At 38.3% G+C, this 14497-nt stretch overlaps 1 protein-coding gene across 1 annotated transcript in view; it reads left to right on the top strand.

Annotated features, from left to right (window-relative positions):
• Window positions 1-14497, top strand: part of LOC131046894 (TATA-binding protein-associated factor BTAF1) — a 158443-nt gene that overhangs the window by 15803 nt on the left and 128143 nt on the right. Inside the window, exon 6 of the mRNA XM_057980723.2 lies at window positions 3391-3472. Within this exon, the coding sequence (XP_057836706.2) occupies window positions 3391-3472 (82 nt within the window). The remainder of the gene's footprint in view (window positions 1-3390; window positions 3473-14497) is intronic.

Here is a 14497-nt window from a genome sequence, read left to right on the forward strand (position 1 = left end):
TGCAAAGGAGTGGTCATCTTATTCCACCTTTCTACAATAATTGCTTTCACTTCTTTGAAGAATTGCTCCTCGGGGTCATTCTCTTTTGCATTTATAGTGAACTTTATTTTTTCAAGCATTGAGTCAATGCCATCATAAATCTCACCAATGCAAGGCCTATCCATGTTGGTATAGCGAATCATACTCATAATGGGCTTAGTGATACTTAGGAGATATGTAACAAGATCCCACCATTTCTCATTTAATATTCTCTCCCTATTTTTTCTGCCCTCTCACTGCTACTTTGCTTCCATACAGTCCAATTGTTGCTGATCACCGTATTGCATAGTGCCACTCTAACTTTCACAAGTCGTCTTAAGACGATTGCGTTTGATACAAAACGGGTCTCAGCAACCTATAACACAAATTAATGCCAAAATGATTAAAAAATAAAGCCAAACTTTAAAGAAGAATACACAATATAGCTTACACAATGATATAATGAACATTGAAATTAAAAAAATCAGAAAATGTAAAATTAAATCACTATTTCACTTACCTTCAATAGCTCCAAATTTGAAAAGGATCTAAAAATCCCTTGAGACATGTGGTGTTTTGTGATGAGCATCTGGATGTCCTCAGCCTCTGTATACACATCTTTGATCCATTTTATTTTAGTCCCAATCCTTTGTAGCATAAGATTGAGTGAATGGACTGCACAAGGTGTCCAAAAGATGTGATCATAGCGTTCCTCAACCAACAAACCGACAGCTCTACAATTTCTTGCATTGTCTGTTATGACTTGGACAACATTGCGGGGTCCCACTGAATCAATGGCGGAGATGAGAATTTCTGCAATAAATTGGCCATCTTTTACTTGGCCCTCACAATCCACAACTTTCAAAAACATTGCCCCTTTAGGGGACACCGCTATGACATTGATCAAGGGACGATTTTTAGCATCTTTCCACCCATCTGAAACAATTGTTACACCTGTCTCTGCCCATGAATCCCTTATGGGTTTCAATGCATCTTCAACCCTCTTCACCTCTTTGTCCAATAATGTTCCACGTACCTTCTCATAACCTGGGCCCTTATACCCTCTTGGAGCTTCATTAACACTTTTTATCATTTCCTTCCAATATGGGGAGCGAACTACATTGAAAGCCAACCCATTTGCACAATGCACCTTTCTATATCTTGGTCAACAATGTCTCTACTCTTATTTTGAAATGCGGTTTCTAAAGGCCCCTTTGTTCTTTTGCGTGTCAAGGGTGGTTCATTTGTGGAAAAGAAGGGGTGGTCTTGTACTACAACATCGGGATGAGATGGGGCTTGCATTCCCCTTGCTTTCTTTGCAGAGGTTTGAGTCAATCTATAGGCTTCTCTCTCTTCTGCCTCCTGATGCTCCTTAAAATATTTCATCACTGTCTCATTTGGTATAGGGTTACCATCTTTTCCAAGGCATTTTTTGATGCCTCTTCCTTTTATAGCACACAAATGGCCTACTACCCGATAATATGAACTATTACGTTCAATACCGCATCCTTGGCATCTCCAACGGAATCCCCCACCTCTTGGAAGTGGGTTTAAAATGTCAACATACTTCCATAAGGGAGAATTCAGATCATTTCTTTGTTTTGTAATTGTTTGTTCATTGCCAACGGAGGAAGAGGTAGATGGCATTCTAGTTCCTATGGAAAGAAATAACATAAACATATTCAAAAACAAAAACAAAAACAAAATAATGAAAAACAATTAATGTTTCATGTTTGAAAATTTTGGAAACAAAAATAGCTGGAAAAAAATGTTAAAAAATCTACCTCTTGTAGGCAATGGGAGCTTGCAAATGTATGGAAATGATGCTGCAGCACTTGTTGAAGCTTCAAAAATCAGTCTTCAACTCCTATTTGATCTTGGAAGCCAAATTTTGTTCACCCTTTCTTCAACTTGCTCTCTTAAAACTTTTGTTTGCAACACAAATGAGGTGAAATGAGTGAATATAATGTTTTAGAAGTCACTTTTAGGGTATAAGTTTCACTTTTTACATGGCGGAGTTCAAAAAACTCTAAAATTTTGCATAAAAACGTGCGTTTTGGGCCGCCCAACCGTTTGGGTTCGACCTGGGTCCGCCCGGGTTCGACCTGGTTCGATCTTGGTCCACCCGGGTTCGAACTAGGTCGAACCCCCTCTAGGAAATTCGAACCTTGGTTGAACCAAGGCCGGACCGGACTCGAACCAGGGACCCGAACCGTACTGGACCCGAACCAGGGGTGTCTAGGGGCGAACCCGGTAAACTAGTATATTATTGAATGCAGAAAAAATAATTTTTTTATAGAATTAAATAAATTAACAGTATATTAAATAAATAAATATTATATTTTTTTATTTATTTTTAAAACTTTATTATAACTATTTAATTATTTATGATATGTTAATATACTATAATTTAGCAATTTTTTATAATTCACTATAATTATATAATAATTATTTAATAGTTTTTAATATACAGTTGATTTGTTTAATATAGATTATTTAAAACCAGTAATATATTTATAATACAAAGAAACATTATATGTCATTGAAAGTTTCCCTACACTGAGATATTGTAATTGACATTTTGACATCTACCACCATCTAGATATTATTTATGTTGTGGTATGTTTTTGTGCAATGTAATTAGCGATATGAATATAAACAACGAAAATCTATTTTCTACAATTCATGTGTTGAAGTGTCTATTTTATTTGCCTACAATATCTCTATGCTATGGAAATGCCCTTAAATATTAAAAAAAAGTAGTTTTTGATTGTTTTTCTGCAATTTTTTACCTTTTTTTGTAAATCCGTTTTTTGAAAAAAATCTTATACTTTTGTTTTGCTGATTAATTCCCCAAATGATTAATGTTTCTTTGATATAAATATTATGTTTGTTGTCAATAGGTTGTATTTATAGTTTAATAATTAATTAGTAATATTCTATTGATAATTCAAATTGTTATATATTAATATTATTTAATTTGCGTTTATTATTCCTTATTATAATATTAATTTATTAAGTTGTATATAAAACAACTAATATTATAATTACGCTATTTTTAAATTCTTGTTTTTAGGCCGCAAATGTATATATTGATATCTCAGTGTCTTTTAGATGGATGTGTTTAAAATATCTATGCTAGTTTTAGTACACAAGAAAATTGTTAGACTTTGGTTTCTTGCATTTTTGGATGTGTTCAATTTTATGCATTATTTCATGGCTTCATATTTTTGCTTTTAGAAAACTGCAGTTTAGTGAAATGGCCTTTAAATGCATTTATTTAGACTCTTGGCCAACTTTACTTTTTTGTGTTTTAGAAATAACCTAGACTGCATCTACAATGATTGATTATTGGCACGTGTTTGGTTACAGGAATATGATATTGCAATAGATAATAGTAAGAGTACAGCTGAGCGGTTGGCTCGACAGAAAGAAAATCTAACCCACCGATTAGGTTAGTAGATAATAATTCACGTTTGGTTGAATTTTGGATGGAAGCTGATTTATATATTTTATTTTTCTTCTTAAAAATGATATAGACAAACAATGCTTTTTTATTTTCTTTTATTTATTGATTATAGTATAAAATCCCTTTACCTTTCTATTCATTTCTTTTTTTTCACAATGTTTGAAAGAAGAGCACGCGTTCATAAAGATGGTTCCCATATGAAGAGATATTTTCTTTTTTGATGTTTGGTTTGATCTTATAGATCCTTAACCATCCTCCTTTTGGCATTTGTTAAATATGGATTGAAAATGATAAAAAGAAATAATATCTGGAAGCTAGAGTTTAAGTATTAAGATTTTTAGTCAATAGACCTAGCAAGACTTGATTTTTCTCTATGTTTTCGTGAGTACTGGAAACTTGAATGTGGAAACAGCAAAGATAAGGATGAGTATGATCCAAATTTATTTGGAAGCTTGCATATATATCAGGGAAATAGGGAAAGTTGAAACAATAGGAAATTAATAATGTAATTTTTGTTTTGAAATTGTATCAATGTTATTGTTGTCACAAAAGTTTGCACCCTTGCTGAGATATCAACTCAGCAACCTTGTGAAACATGGAAACAATCTTGAAGTGTGGGACCTTGCGCAATGGGGTTGAATCTCCGGAGAAGGCCGACTTCCTTCTCAATCCAAGTGCAGGTGTTGAACCAACTCAACACTCCAAATTCTACTTCTAAACCTATCCTAACAGCTTGCAGAGAAAAGGTAAGAAGGAAAAATTAATATGAAAGGAGGTGATGCACCAAGATGAGAGGTGTTCCTCTCCCCACCCGAAATGACACAAAAACCAATTGAAACACCTTGGAGATACACAAACTTCAGTTGCATGAATGACCCCAAACACATGTATGGATGTTAGATTTTGCTGAGTGTCAAAGGGGAGAAGGTTTGCCACAAGTCGCACTCAGAAAATAAGTTAACACAGCATACACGTGAGAGAAAGCCACCAACATACAATTACAATGAAGGTACGAACACATACACAACATGCATAAGTTGGAGGAAGGTAAGAATGATGATTTCAATTCATTATAAGGCCAATGGCCAAACTTATAGTTGTAGAAATGCAAGATAAATACAAGTCTTCAAGAGAAGTGAAAGACCATAGAATAGCTCAAGCCAACATGGAGATAACCCTTTACAATGAGGGTTAACAACCTTTATATAGAAAACTGGTCGCAAAAGAGAGACCATTGGTCAAGGAAGAGAAGCCTTGACCCTTGTGTGTATAGAGGAATGTCAGTCAGGGAATGCATGCACTTGACATGGTCTACATGCAAGCAACCTGACCATACCTTGACAGGGCAATTTAAGAAGAAAAGTACTTCTAGAAGGTGGATTGCCTGACATTCCAAAGTCAGAGCATGCATGCATGACAAGAAGGTCAACAAGTAACCATAAATAAGCATGGCCCTGTACTCCACATGATGGAAATCTTGCAAAAATCATTAAATGCGCCCCTGTAGCTCCATGAAAGAAAGTGTACAAGTTGCCAGTGCTGGTGGAGCATTAAGAGCTTTGAGTGTTGACCATGCCATCTAGAAGTGTTGCAAGTTGTTGGAAGTTAGAAGACTTGGGAACTTGATGCAGAGGGTTTGGTGGTAATGGGCAAATTCCTTGGTTTCTTCTCTAGGGGGTCAACACTTGGCACCATCCAATGGTCCAACCTCTCCAACCTTCTAAAGGTTATCAAGTGTGTCCTTGATCCTTCCCAAGGATCAATCTTCTTAGGACAACTTAGTTTCTCTAGGAGACTCCTACTCCTAAATACTCAACCCCTAAACCAAGACACCTCACAACCCCCAAGCCCTTTGCCAACATGACCTTTTGCTCAAATGGTGGAATCTATCATATGTGAGTGTTTGTATATGTTTGATAAGGTATTTACATTGACCTTGACCCCTTTGATAGGTATTTATAAGCCCTTTGTGCCTTTTTTCCTTATGGACCTAGGAAATAGGGCTACAAGCAATTAGCCCTCCATTTGGACTTTTCCCACTCCACCTATCAAACTACCTGAACAACCCCCTGAACAAATTTGATATTCGAGTACCCTTTTGGGCATTCTAAAAGATTTCAAACTTTTGCATCTGGGTTTTGAGTGCAAGTTTTCAAACCCTATTTTGGTCTAACTAGCCGGTATAGAGGTTTAGGCCTCAAAACCTTCACCAGTCGGATGGAGAGGAAGTTAGGGCTCTTGGAGAGGGTTTGCATATGCCTAAGGGTCCTTCCCATGCAAACTTTTACTACCATTGTGTCCACTGTCTCAAGGATTCATTCAATCCCTCACTGCATAGACTTGCCACATGGAGATGGCAAGTCTAGGGCATCACTCCAACAGTGCCAAGGCGAGATCTTCTGCTCTCCAAACCAAGCAAAACAACTAATATACATGGTAATCCAACATTCCTCAGGGTTTCAGACATTTCCCATAGAGGAATGTTGAATAGGGTCTCCTTTTGCATCCAAACCCTAGTTTTAAGGGTTTTACTAGGTAGTGAGGAAGAAAAATCAACTACTCAATCACAGAACTTCAAGACCTCAAACCAACTTCAAATGAGAGGTGATTCACTGCTACACCCGTTTCAAAACATTAGATCTTCCAGAAGTCCGTACAAATCCGTACTAAGACCAAGAACTCAAGAAAAAGCAGTAAAAATGACAGTTTCAGATTGGTAGGAAGCATAAATTTAATTCAAAGCCTCAATGTAACCTTTGGGAATCGTTCCTCGGGCTTAAATAAGACTAAGGAAGCCTTCTAACCACTTCCCAACGAGTTCATTTTAAACGACTTGTTCTTAATTTAGAACGTTGTCTTGTAATCTCTATATATACGCTTGTATATTGTTGAATAGATAATCCGATTATTGAATCATTCATTCAATTTATTTTTCATGGTATCAGAGTGGGTCAATGGGATTCTTTAAAGTTTGGTGAATTTTTTAATAAAAATTCATGCCCTTTCTGGAATATTTTCCAGATAATTTTTATTGTTTTTTTATTAAAAAAACGATTTTGCTTTTTCGAAGGTTTTTTGAGGGTTTCTGGTTTGTGGGCAAATTTCTGTGTTGGGCAGCAGTTCATGTTTTTTTTAGAGTTCTGGAGATTTTCTGGCTTGCAACTTGGAGTTTTTTTTTCTGGAATATTTTCACAGCTTTCTTTCTGGAATATTTTCCAGATTTTTTTTAAATTTGCATTTTTGAAGGCTCTTTGAGGGTTTTGAGGGTTTCTGGTTTGTGGGCGAATTTCTTTGTGTTGGGCAACAGTTCATGTTTTTTTTAGGGTTCTGGAGATTTTCGGGCCTGCAGCTTGGAGGTTTTTTCCGAGGGTTCCTGCAATTTTCGATTAGGGTTTTGACCCTTCAGTTCAAGTCAAATTTTTTTTTTGGTTGTAGGTTCTTGGTGGGTTTTTCGAGACCCCAACTGGGGCGTTGTCAGATTTTTTTTGGGTGCATCGTTTTCCGTGCCTCAATTTTGCGTCAGATCTACATTTTGATTTCAGATTCTTGGTGGGTTTTTCAAGAGCTTTTCTGGGTTGGTCTCAGATTTTTCTGGGTGCCTTGTTTTCCACACCTCGAATTTTGTGCCAGCAATTTGCTTTGGAATTTAAAAACAGTTCACAATTTCTGCTATTTCTGTGGACGTTGGGATTTTTGCTGTTTTTTTGGGCACCATTTATGCTGTTTTAAGTTTGCAGAAATTTTTTAATTTCTGAGTTTTTTCCAAACCTCGAAATTCGCGCCTTGGAATTTCGTGTTGTGCAGTTGCTTCTATTCTGATTTTTGAATCAAATTCTTCTGCCTCATGCTTTCACTAGGTTGACCTCGTTCAACCTCCATTTTCGTGATGACATCTTTGACCAACATCATGTTGGAACACAGTCAGAAGTTCAACTGCCACAACACCTGGAAACAGTGCATGTTCACGATTTCTGAATATCGTTTGCTTGATCAGATTGATTTAGGCCAGACCTCGTCCTACAGGTCCTAGGGTTTTCACATTTTTTTTTCCTCAAAAATTGTTCGAAGGGTTTAGAATTTTTTCCTTAAAAATTATTATCTGTCATTTGCAAAGCTTGCGTGGGTTTTTTGATTTTTCTCCACAAAAAAATCACGGGAGGGTTTTGCTTGATTTTTCCTCAAAAATCAGGGAGTGTTGTTTTACCACGTGATGTCTGCTATTTTGCCGCGTGAGGTTTGCTGTTTTACCACGTGATGTCTGGTAATTTACCACGTGACGTTGTTTGGTGTTTTCTTGCATGATGTCTGATGTTTTACCGGGTGATGTTTGGTGTCTTACCACGTGGTGTTTTGGGTCTTGCCATGCAAAGTTTCAGGGTTTTGTTCGATTTTTGTGGCAAAAATCGTTTCAAGGGTTTTTACCATTTTTTTCCATAAAAATGATGATTTGTATCTTCAGTTTTGGAGGGTTTGCTTATTTTTCTTCAAAATCATGGTTTTAGGTTTCAATTTGGTTACACAACGTCAAGTTGGATGGATTTTGGTATTCTTGGTCATTAACACTTTTCAAATCCAAGGAGGGTCTCCACCACAGCAGAGTGTTCTTTTCATTTGTGATCAAAAGACCTGCAGTGTCTTCTGGAGGGTAGTTAGTAGATAGAATGACCATTAAGGGAGGGTATTAGAATATTTAATTATATTTTAGTCACCTATATTTAGTTCCTTGTTTAATGGTCATTTAGCTTTTTCTTTTTAGTTAATTAGCTTTTAAGCTTTATTTAGCATTTAGCCTTTTCTTTTTAGTTAATTAGCTTTTAAGCTTTATTTAGCGTTTAGCTTTTTAGTAGTTCACTTTAAACGACTTGTTCTTAATTTAGAACGTCGTCTTGTAATCTCTATATATACGCTTGTATATTGTTGAATAGATAATCCGATTATTGAATCATTCATTCAATTTATTTTTCAATTATGACATCACACACTTGCCTTCATATTGAAGGTTACAAATTGGACACACAACTCCTCTAGGACCCCTAGACACCAAAAACACAAATAAAATGCCCATACAAGGCTTGTGACCAAGTATACAACTTTGGAACCTTAGGGCTTATTACATAGCATTGGTAGCATTGGACCTACCATATCCATTTAGGACCTACACAAGAAACCTTCAAGACAACACATCATGTTGTTTGCAAACACATATTCTATCACACCTTGGAGTCATCTTTGAGTGCCCCTGCACCATACTCCCCTGGACAAGAAAACTCAAGTCCCTTGAGTTGCCAAACGGTGGATGGAGGTGCCATGCTTGATGATATCACTTTCAGACATCCAAGTAGCTTCAGACTCAGGAAGGTCCTTCCACTTCACCAAGTAGTCCTTGTAGACCCCTCTTCTAGTTTGTTTGACCACTTTGGAATCAAGGATACTCTCCAACTCCAATGGCTTGCTTGATGGCAAATCCTTCACCCAATCTACATCCTCTTCCACAAGAGATGAACCAGGTGCTGCATCAGGTAAAGGACCCTTGAAGGCTGTCAAATCACATACATTAAAAATGGGAGAGATCCCCAAATCTGGTGGAAGGTCAACCTCATAAGCATTGTTGCCAATTTTATGAACTATGCGGAGAGGTCCTATCTTCTTCATGAGCAATTTAGAGGGTTGGCCCTTGGGCAACCTCTCCTTCCTTAAATAGGCCATTACCAAATCTGCTACCTGAAATTGAACATCCCTTCTCTTAACATCTGCTCGGAGTTTGTATTTTTCTGCGCTTTTGTGAAGTGAAGTCTTGACTTGATCATGGATCTCCTTAATAGTGATGGCAAAGTCCTCTCCCTGAGCACTCCTTTCCATACCTCCAAGGTCTCTAAGTTCAAATATCCCTCTAGGATGTAAGCCATACACAACTTCAAATGGGCTTTTCCCTGTACTTCTATTAACTAAATCATTATATGCATATTCAGCTTGTCCAATCACCAAATCCCAACTTTGTCCATGTTGCTTTGTAAGACACCTAAGAAGATTGCCAAGAGATCTATTAACCACCTCAGTTTGGCCATTAGTTTGAGGATGGTATGCTGAAGAAAATGACAGATTGGTACCCAATTTCTTCTAGAGAGTCCTCCAAAAATGACCCACAAACTTGGAGTCTCTGTCAGTGACAATATTGAGAGGTAGACCATGTATCCTTACAACTTCTTTGAAGAAGAGACCTGCAATATAAGATGCATCATTTGTGCATTCACATGGCACAAAATGAGCCATCTTGTTGAACCTATCAACAATGACAAAGACACTATCAAACCCCCTAGAAGTTTTGGGCAAACCAAGTACAAAATCCATACTAAGACTTTCCCAAGGTCTAGTAGGAACCGGTAAAGGTTGATACAAACCAGCATTAGTAGAAACTCCTTTTGCCCTTTGACAAATGGGGCAATGTTCCACAAATTTCCTTACCTCTGCTTGCATCTGAGACCAAAAGTAAAACCTTGATACCTGCTCCAAAGTTTTATCCAAACTAAAATGACCACCAAGGCTGCCATTGTGCTTTTCGCTAATGATATTCTCCCTCATAGAGCATTGAGGAATACATAATTGATGCCCCTTAAAGAGCAATCCATCCTGCAACATGAAATCAGGGAACTCAACATGAAAGGAATCAGAAAACTTAGTACAAACATCATAAGCATCCTTAAAATCTTTGTCCTCTTTATACACAAGTTTAAGAGAATCAACACCAACACTTTGACATTGGATTTCTTGGATAGTAAGTACTCTCCTACTCAAGGCATTTGCAACCTTATTAGACACACCCTTCTTATGCTTGATAGTAAAAGTGTAAGGTTGGATCTGTTCAACCCACTTGATATGCCTTTGGTTCAACTTCTCCTGCCCATTAAGGAAACTCAATGCATGGTTATTAGTGTACACAATGAACTCTTTTGGAAGAAGGTAATGATGCCTCTTTGTAAGTGCTTGTACCATAGCATAGAGCTCCAAATCATAGGCTGAGTACCTTTGCTTAGCCTCATTCAACTTCTCTGAAAAGAATGCCACCGGATGCCCTTCTTGACTAAGAAATGCACCTATTGCTTGTTTGCTTGCATCACATTCAATTGTAAAAAGTTGATCAAAATTAGGAAGCCTCAAGGTAGGAAGTTCTGCAACCTTCCTCTTTAAAATCTCAAAGCTTTGGGCTGCTCTCTCTGTCCATTCAAACCTGCATTTGATTCCTCCTTTTATAGTGTTAAGGATGAGAGCACAAATATGACTAATACCCTTGATGAATTTCCTATAAAAAGAAGCCAATCCATGAAAGCTCCTAACATCCCCTACTGTCCTAGGTGTAAGCCAATTGACAATAGCCTCAACCTTTGAAGAATCCATCGTTAAACATTCCTTAGAAACCACAAAGCCTAGATACACCAACTCATTTTTCATGAATTCACACTTTTCAAGGTTGATTACCAGTTTCTCCTCATGAAGCCTCCTCAAAACCTGATCCAAATGCTTCAAATGCTCCTTCTTGGACCTCCTATACACCAAGATGTCAGCAAGATAAACAATAACAAATTTGCCAATAAAGTCAACCAATACCTCATTCATGAGGCGCATAAAGGTACTGGGTGCATTTGTGAGCCCAAAGGGCATCACCAACCATTCATATAAACCCTCATTTGTCTTAAAGGCAGTCTTCAACTCATCACCAAGTCTGATTCTGATCTAATGGTAACCTGATTTCAAATCAATCTTTGAAAAGTAGCAAGATCCCCCAAGATAGTCGATTAGGTCTTCAATCCTAGGCATAGGAAACCGTTACCTAATTGTGATCTTGTTAATGGCTCTAGAATCAATGCACATTCTCCATGTTCCATCTTTTTTTGGTGCCAACACAATAGGTACAGCACATGGGCTTAAACTCTTCCTAATCAACCCCATGTCCAATAGTTCTTGCACTTGTCTTGATATCTCCTTATTTTGTTTGGGAGTCATTTTGTAGGCAACTTTGTTGGGTGAGGTTACACCAGGGATCAAATCAATTTGATGACTGATTTCTCTAATTGGAGGCAAGTTATTAGGCATGGCTTTGGCTACAACTCCTTCATATCTATCCAACATGGCTTGTACTTCACTAGGAACCTCTCTCTTTGCACCATTTTCTTGTTGAGGTTTATCCTTTGGGAATAAGACTCAAGCATAGCCTTGGGTCTCCTCTTGCTTAAGGAGATCTGAAAACTCTTTCCCACTAATCAACATGACACTTGGACTAACAATCTTCTCTTGCCCCTGATCAGGTAAGGGTTCCATCCTAAATTGCTTACCATTCTTAGAAATAACGTACACATTCTTTTCCCCATCATGTTGGGCTTTAACATCATACTGCCAAGGGTGGCCTAACAACAAGTGACAAGCATCCATAGGAAGGATATCACACAAGATCCTATCCTTATAGTCTCCTAGTTCAAAATCCACCCAAGTTTGTTCATCTACCACTACATGCTGCCCCTTGTTAAGCCAAGACACCCTATAAGGACTCACATGTGGTAACCTTTTCAATTTTGACTTCTCTACCATTTCCAAAGCAACAATATTCTCAGTGGATCCAGAATCTACAATCACCTTACAAACCTTACCTTGAGACTTACAAGTAGTTTTGAAGAGTGACATTCTTTGTGGTGGCTCTTTGTATTGGGGTACCTTCAATAACATCCTCCTTAGCATGAGGCTTTCTCCATCTAACGTGGGACCTGTATTTCCCATGGGTGAATTGATACTTTGTCCATCATCCTCTTGCACAAGTTGAGTCCTTTCTGGTCCATGTGAACTAGAAGCTTTCTCCGGGCATCTACTCATGGTGTGACCCACTTGGTTGCAATTGTAACATTTACCAGTGAAACACCAGGACCCTTGCCTACGCCTACCAAAAGGTCTTCTTCCTCCTCTAAAGCCTCCATTCTTATTGTTGAACTCTCCATTGGACTCTTGCTGGTTGGTGTCGCCATTTTTGAAAGAGTATTTCTTCCTCCATAGCAACCTCTACCTCTGAAATTCCTACCTCCCCTTCCTCTATTGTTTTGCTCTCCTCTTCGCCTTATCTTATCTTCTACTCTCAATGCCAATTGGAAGCATTTGTGCATAGTGTCTGGAGCCATGATGCTGATCTCATCTTGGATGTTTTGCCTTAACCCATTCAAGTATCTAGCCACCTTCTCAGCCTCTTCTTCATGCTTCTTGGACCTAAGACTTAGTTTGTGAAATTCTTCAGTATATGCATTCACATCCAACTCCCTCTGTCTGATATTTTGCAGCTTCTTGTACATCTGAACCTCATAGTCTATTAGTAGGAATTGGTCTTTGATTTTGCTCTTCATCCTCTTCCAAGAGGATATCTTCTTCTTCCTTATATTCATTCTTTCTTCCTGCAACACTGTCTACCACAACAAGGCAGACCTCTTAAGTCCAGACTTTGCCAAACTCACTCTTTTCTCCTCTGGAACTTCTTTGTACTCAAAGTGGTTATTGAGTGCTTCTATCCATTCAAGCACCTCTTCTCCATTCAAGCTACCGCTATAAATAGGTAAACTTTCCACATTGTCCATGTTTACTGATTTCAAAGCATCCAAGAACATCTTTTGATCAGGTGCCATATTCTGAGGGATGGCCTCCTGCTCTTCATTCTCCTCCTCTGATTCATCATCACAAGTTTTGTCCTTTCCCTTGGACTGTCCGGTATCTTTGAGTTTCTCTTCAAGCAACTCCTCTACCATCTTCTTGATGGCCTTTGGGTTCATTGCCTTAGGAGGCATTGTATCAGCCTCTTCTCCAAATTCTGAGTTTGACATACACTATTCCACCCTTGGTATAGCTCTGATACCACTATGATGCAGAGGGTTTGGTGGTAATGGGCCAATTCCTTGGTTTCTTCTTTAGGGGGTCAACACTTGGCACCATCCAATGGTCCAACGTCTCCAACCTTCTAAAGGTTATCAAGTCTGTCCTTGATCCTTCCCAAGGATCAATCTTCTCAGGACAACTTAGTTTCTCTAGGAGACTCCTACTCCTAAATACTCAACCCCTAAACCAAGACACCTCACAACCCCCAAGCCCTTTGCCAACATGACCTTTTGCTCAAATGGTGGAATCTATCATATGTGAGTGTTTGTATATGTTTGATAAGGTATTTACATTGACCTTGACCCCTTTGATAGGTATTTATAAGCCCTTTGTGTCTTTTTCCTTTATGGACCTAGGAAATAGGGCTACAAGCAATTAGCCCTCCATTTGGACTTTTCCCACTCCACCTATCAAACTACCTGAACAACCCCTTGCACAAATTTGATATTCGAGTACCCTTTTGGGCATTCTAAAAGATTTCAAACTTCTGCATCTGGGTTTTGAGTGCAAGTTTTCAAACCCTATTTTGGTCTAACTAGCCGGTATAGAGGTTTAGGCCTCAAAACCTTCACTAGTCGGATGGAGAGGAAGTCAAGGCTCTTGGAGAGGGTCTGCACATGCCTAAGGGTCCTTCCAATGCAAACTTTTACTACCGTTGTGTCCACTGTCTCAAGGATTCATTCAATCCTTCACTGCATATACTTGCCACATGGAGATGTCAAGTCTAGGGCATCACTCCAACAGTGCCAAGGCGAGATCTTCTGCTCCCCAAACCAAGCAAAACAACTAATATACATGGTAATCCAACATTCCTCAGGGTTTCAGACCTTTCCAATAGAGGAATGTTGAATAGGGTCTCCTTTTGCATCCAAACCCTGGTTTTAAGGGTTTTACCAGGCAGCGAGGAAGAAAAATCAACTACTCCTCAATCACAGAACTTAAAGACCTCAAACCAACTTCAAATGAGAGGTGATTCACTGCTACACCCGTTTCAAAACATTAGATCTTCCAGAAGTCCGTACAAATCCGTATTAAGACCAAGAACTCAAGAAAAAGCAGTAAAAATGACAGTTTCAGATTGGTAGGAAGCATAAATTTCATTCAAAGCCT

This window comes from Cryptomeria japonica, chromosome 2, assembly GCF_030272615.1.
Source record: "Cryptomeria japonica chromosome 2, Sugi_1.0, whole genome shotgun sequence".
Classification (NCBI taxonomy): domain Eukaryota; kingdom Viridiplantae; phylum Streptophyta; class Pinopsida; order Cupressales; family Cupressaceae; genus Cryptomeria; species Cryptomeria japonica.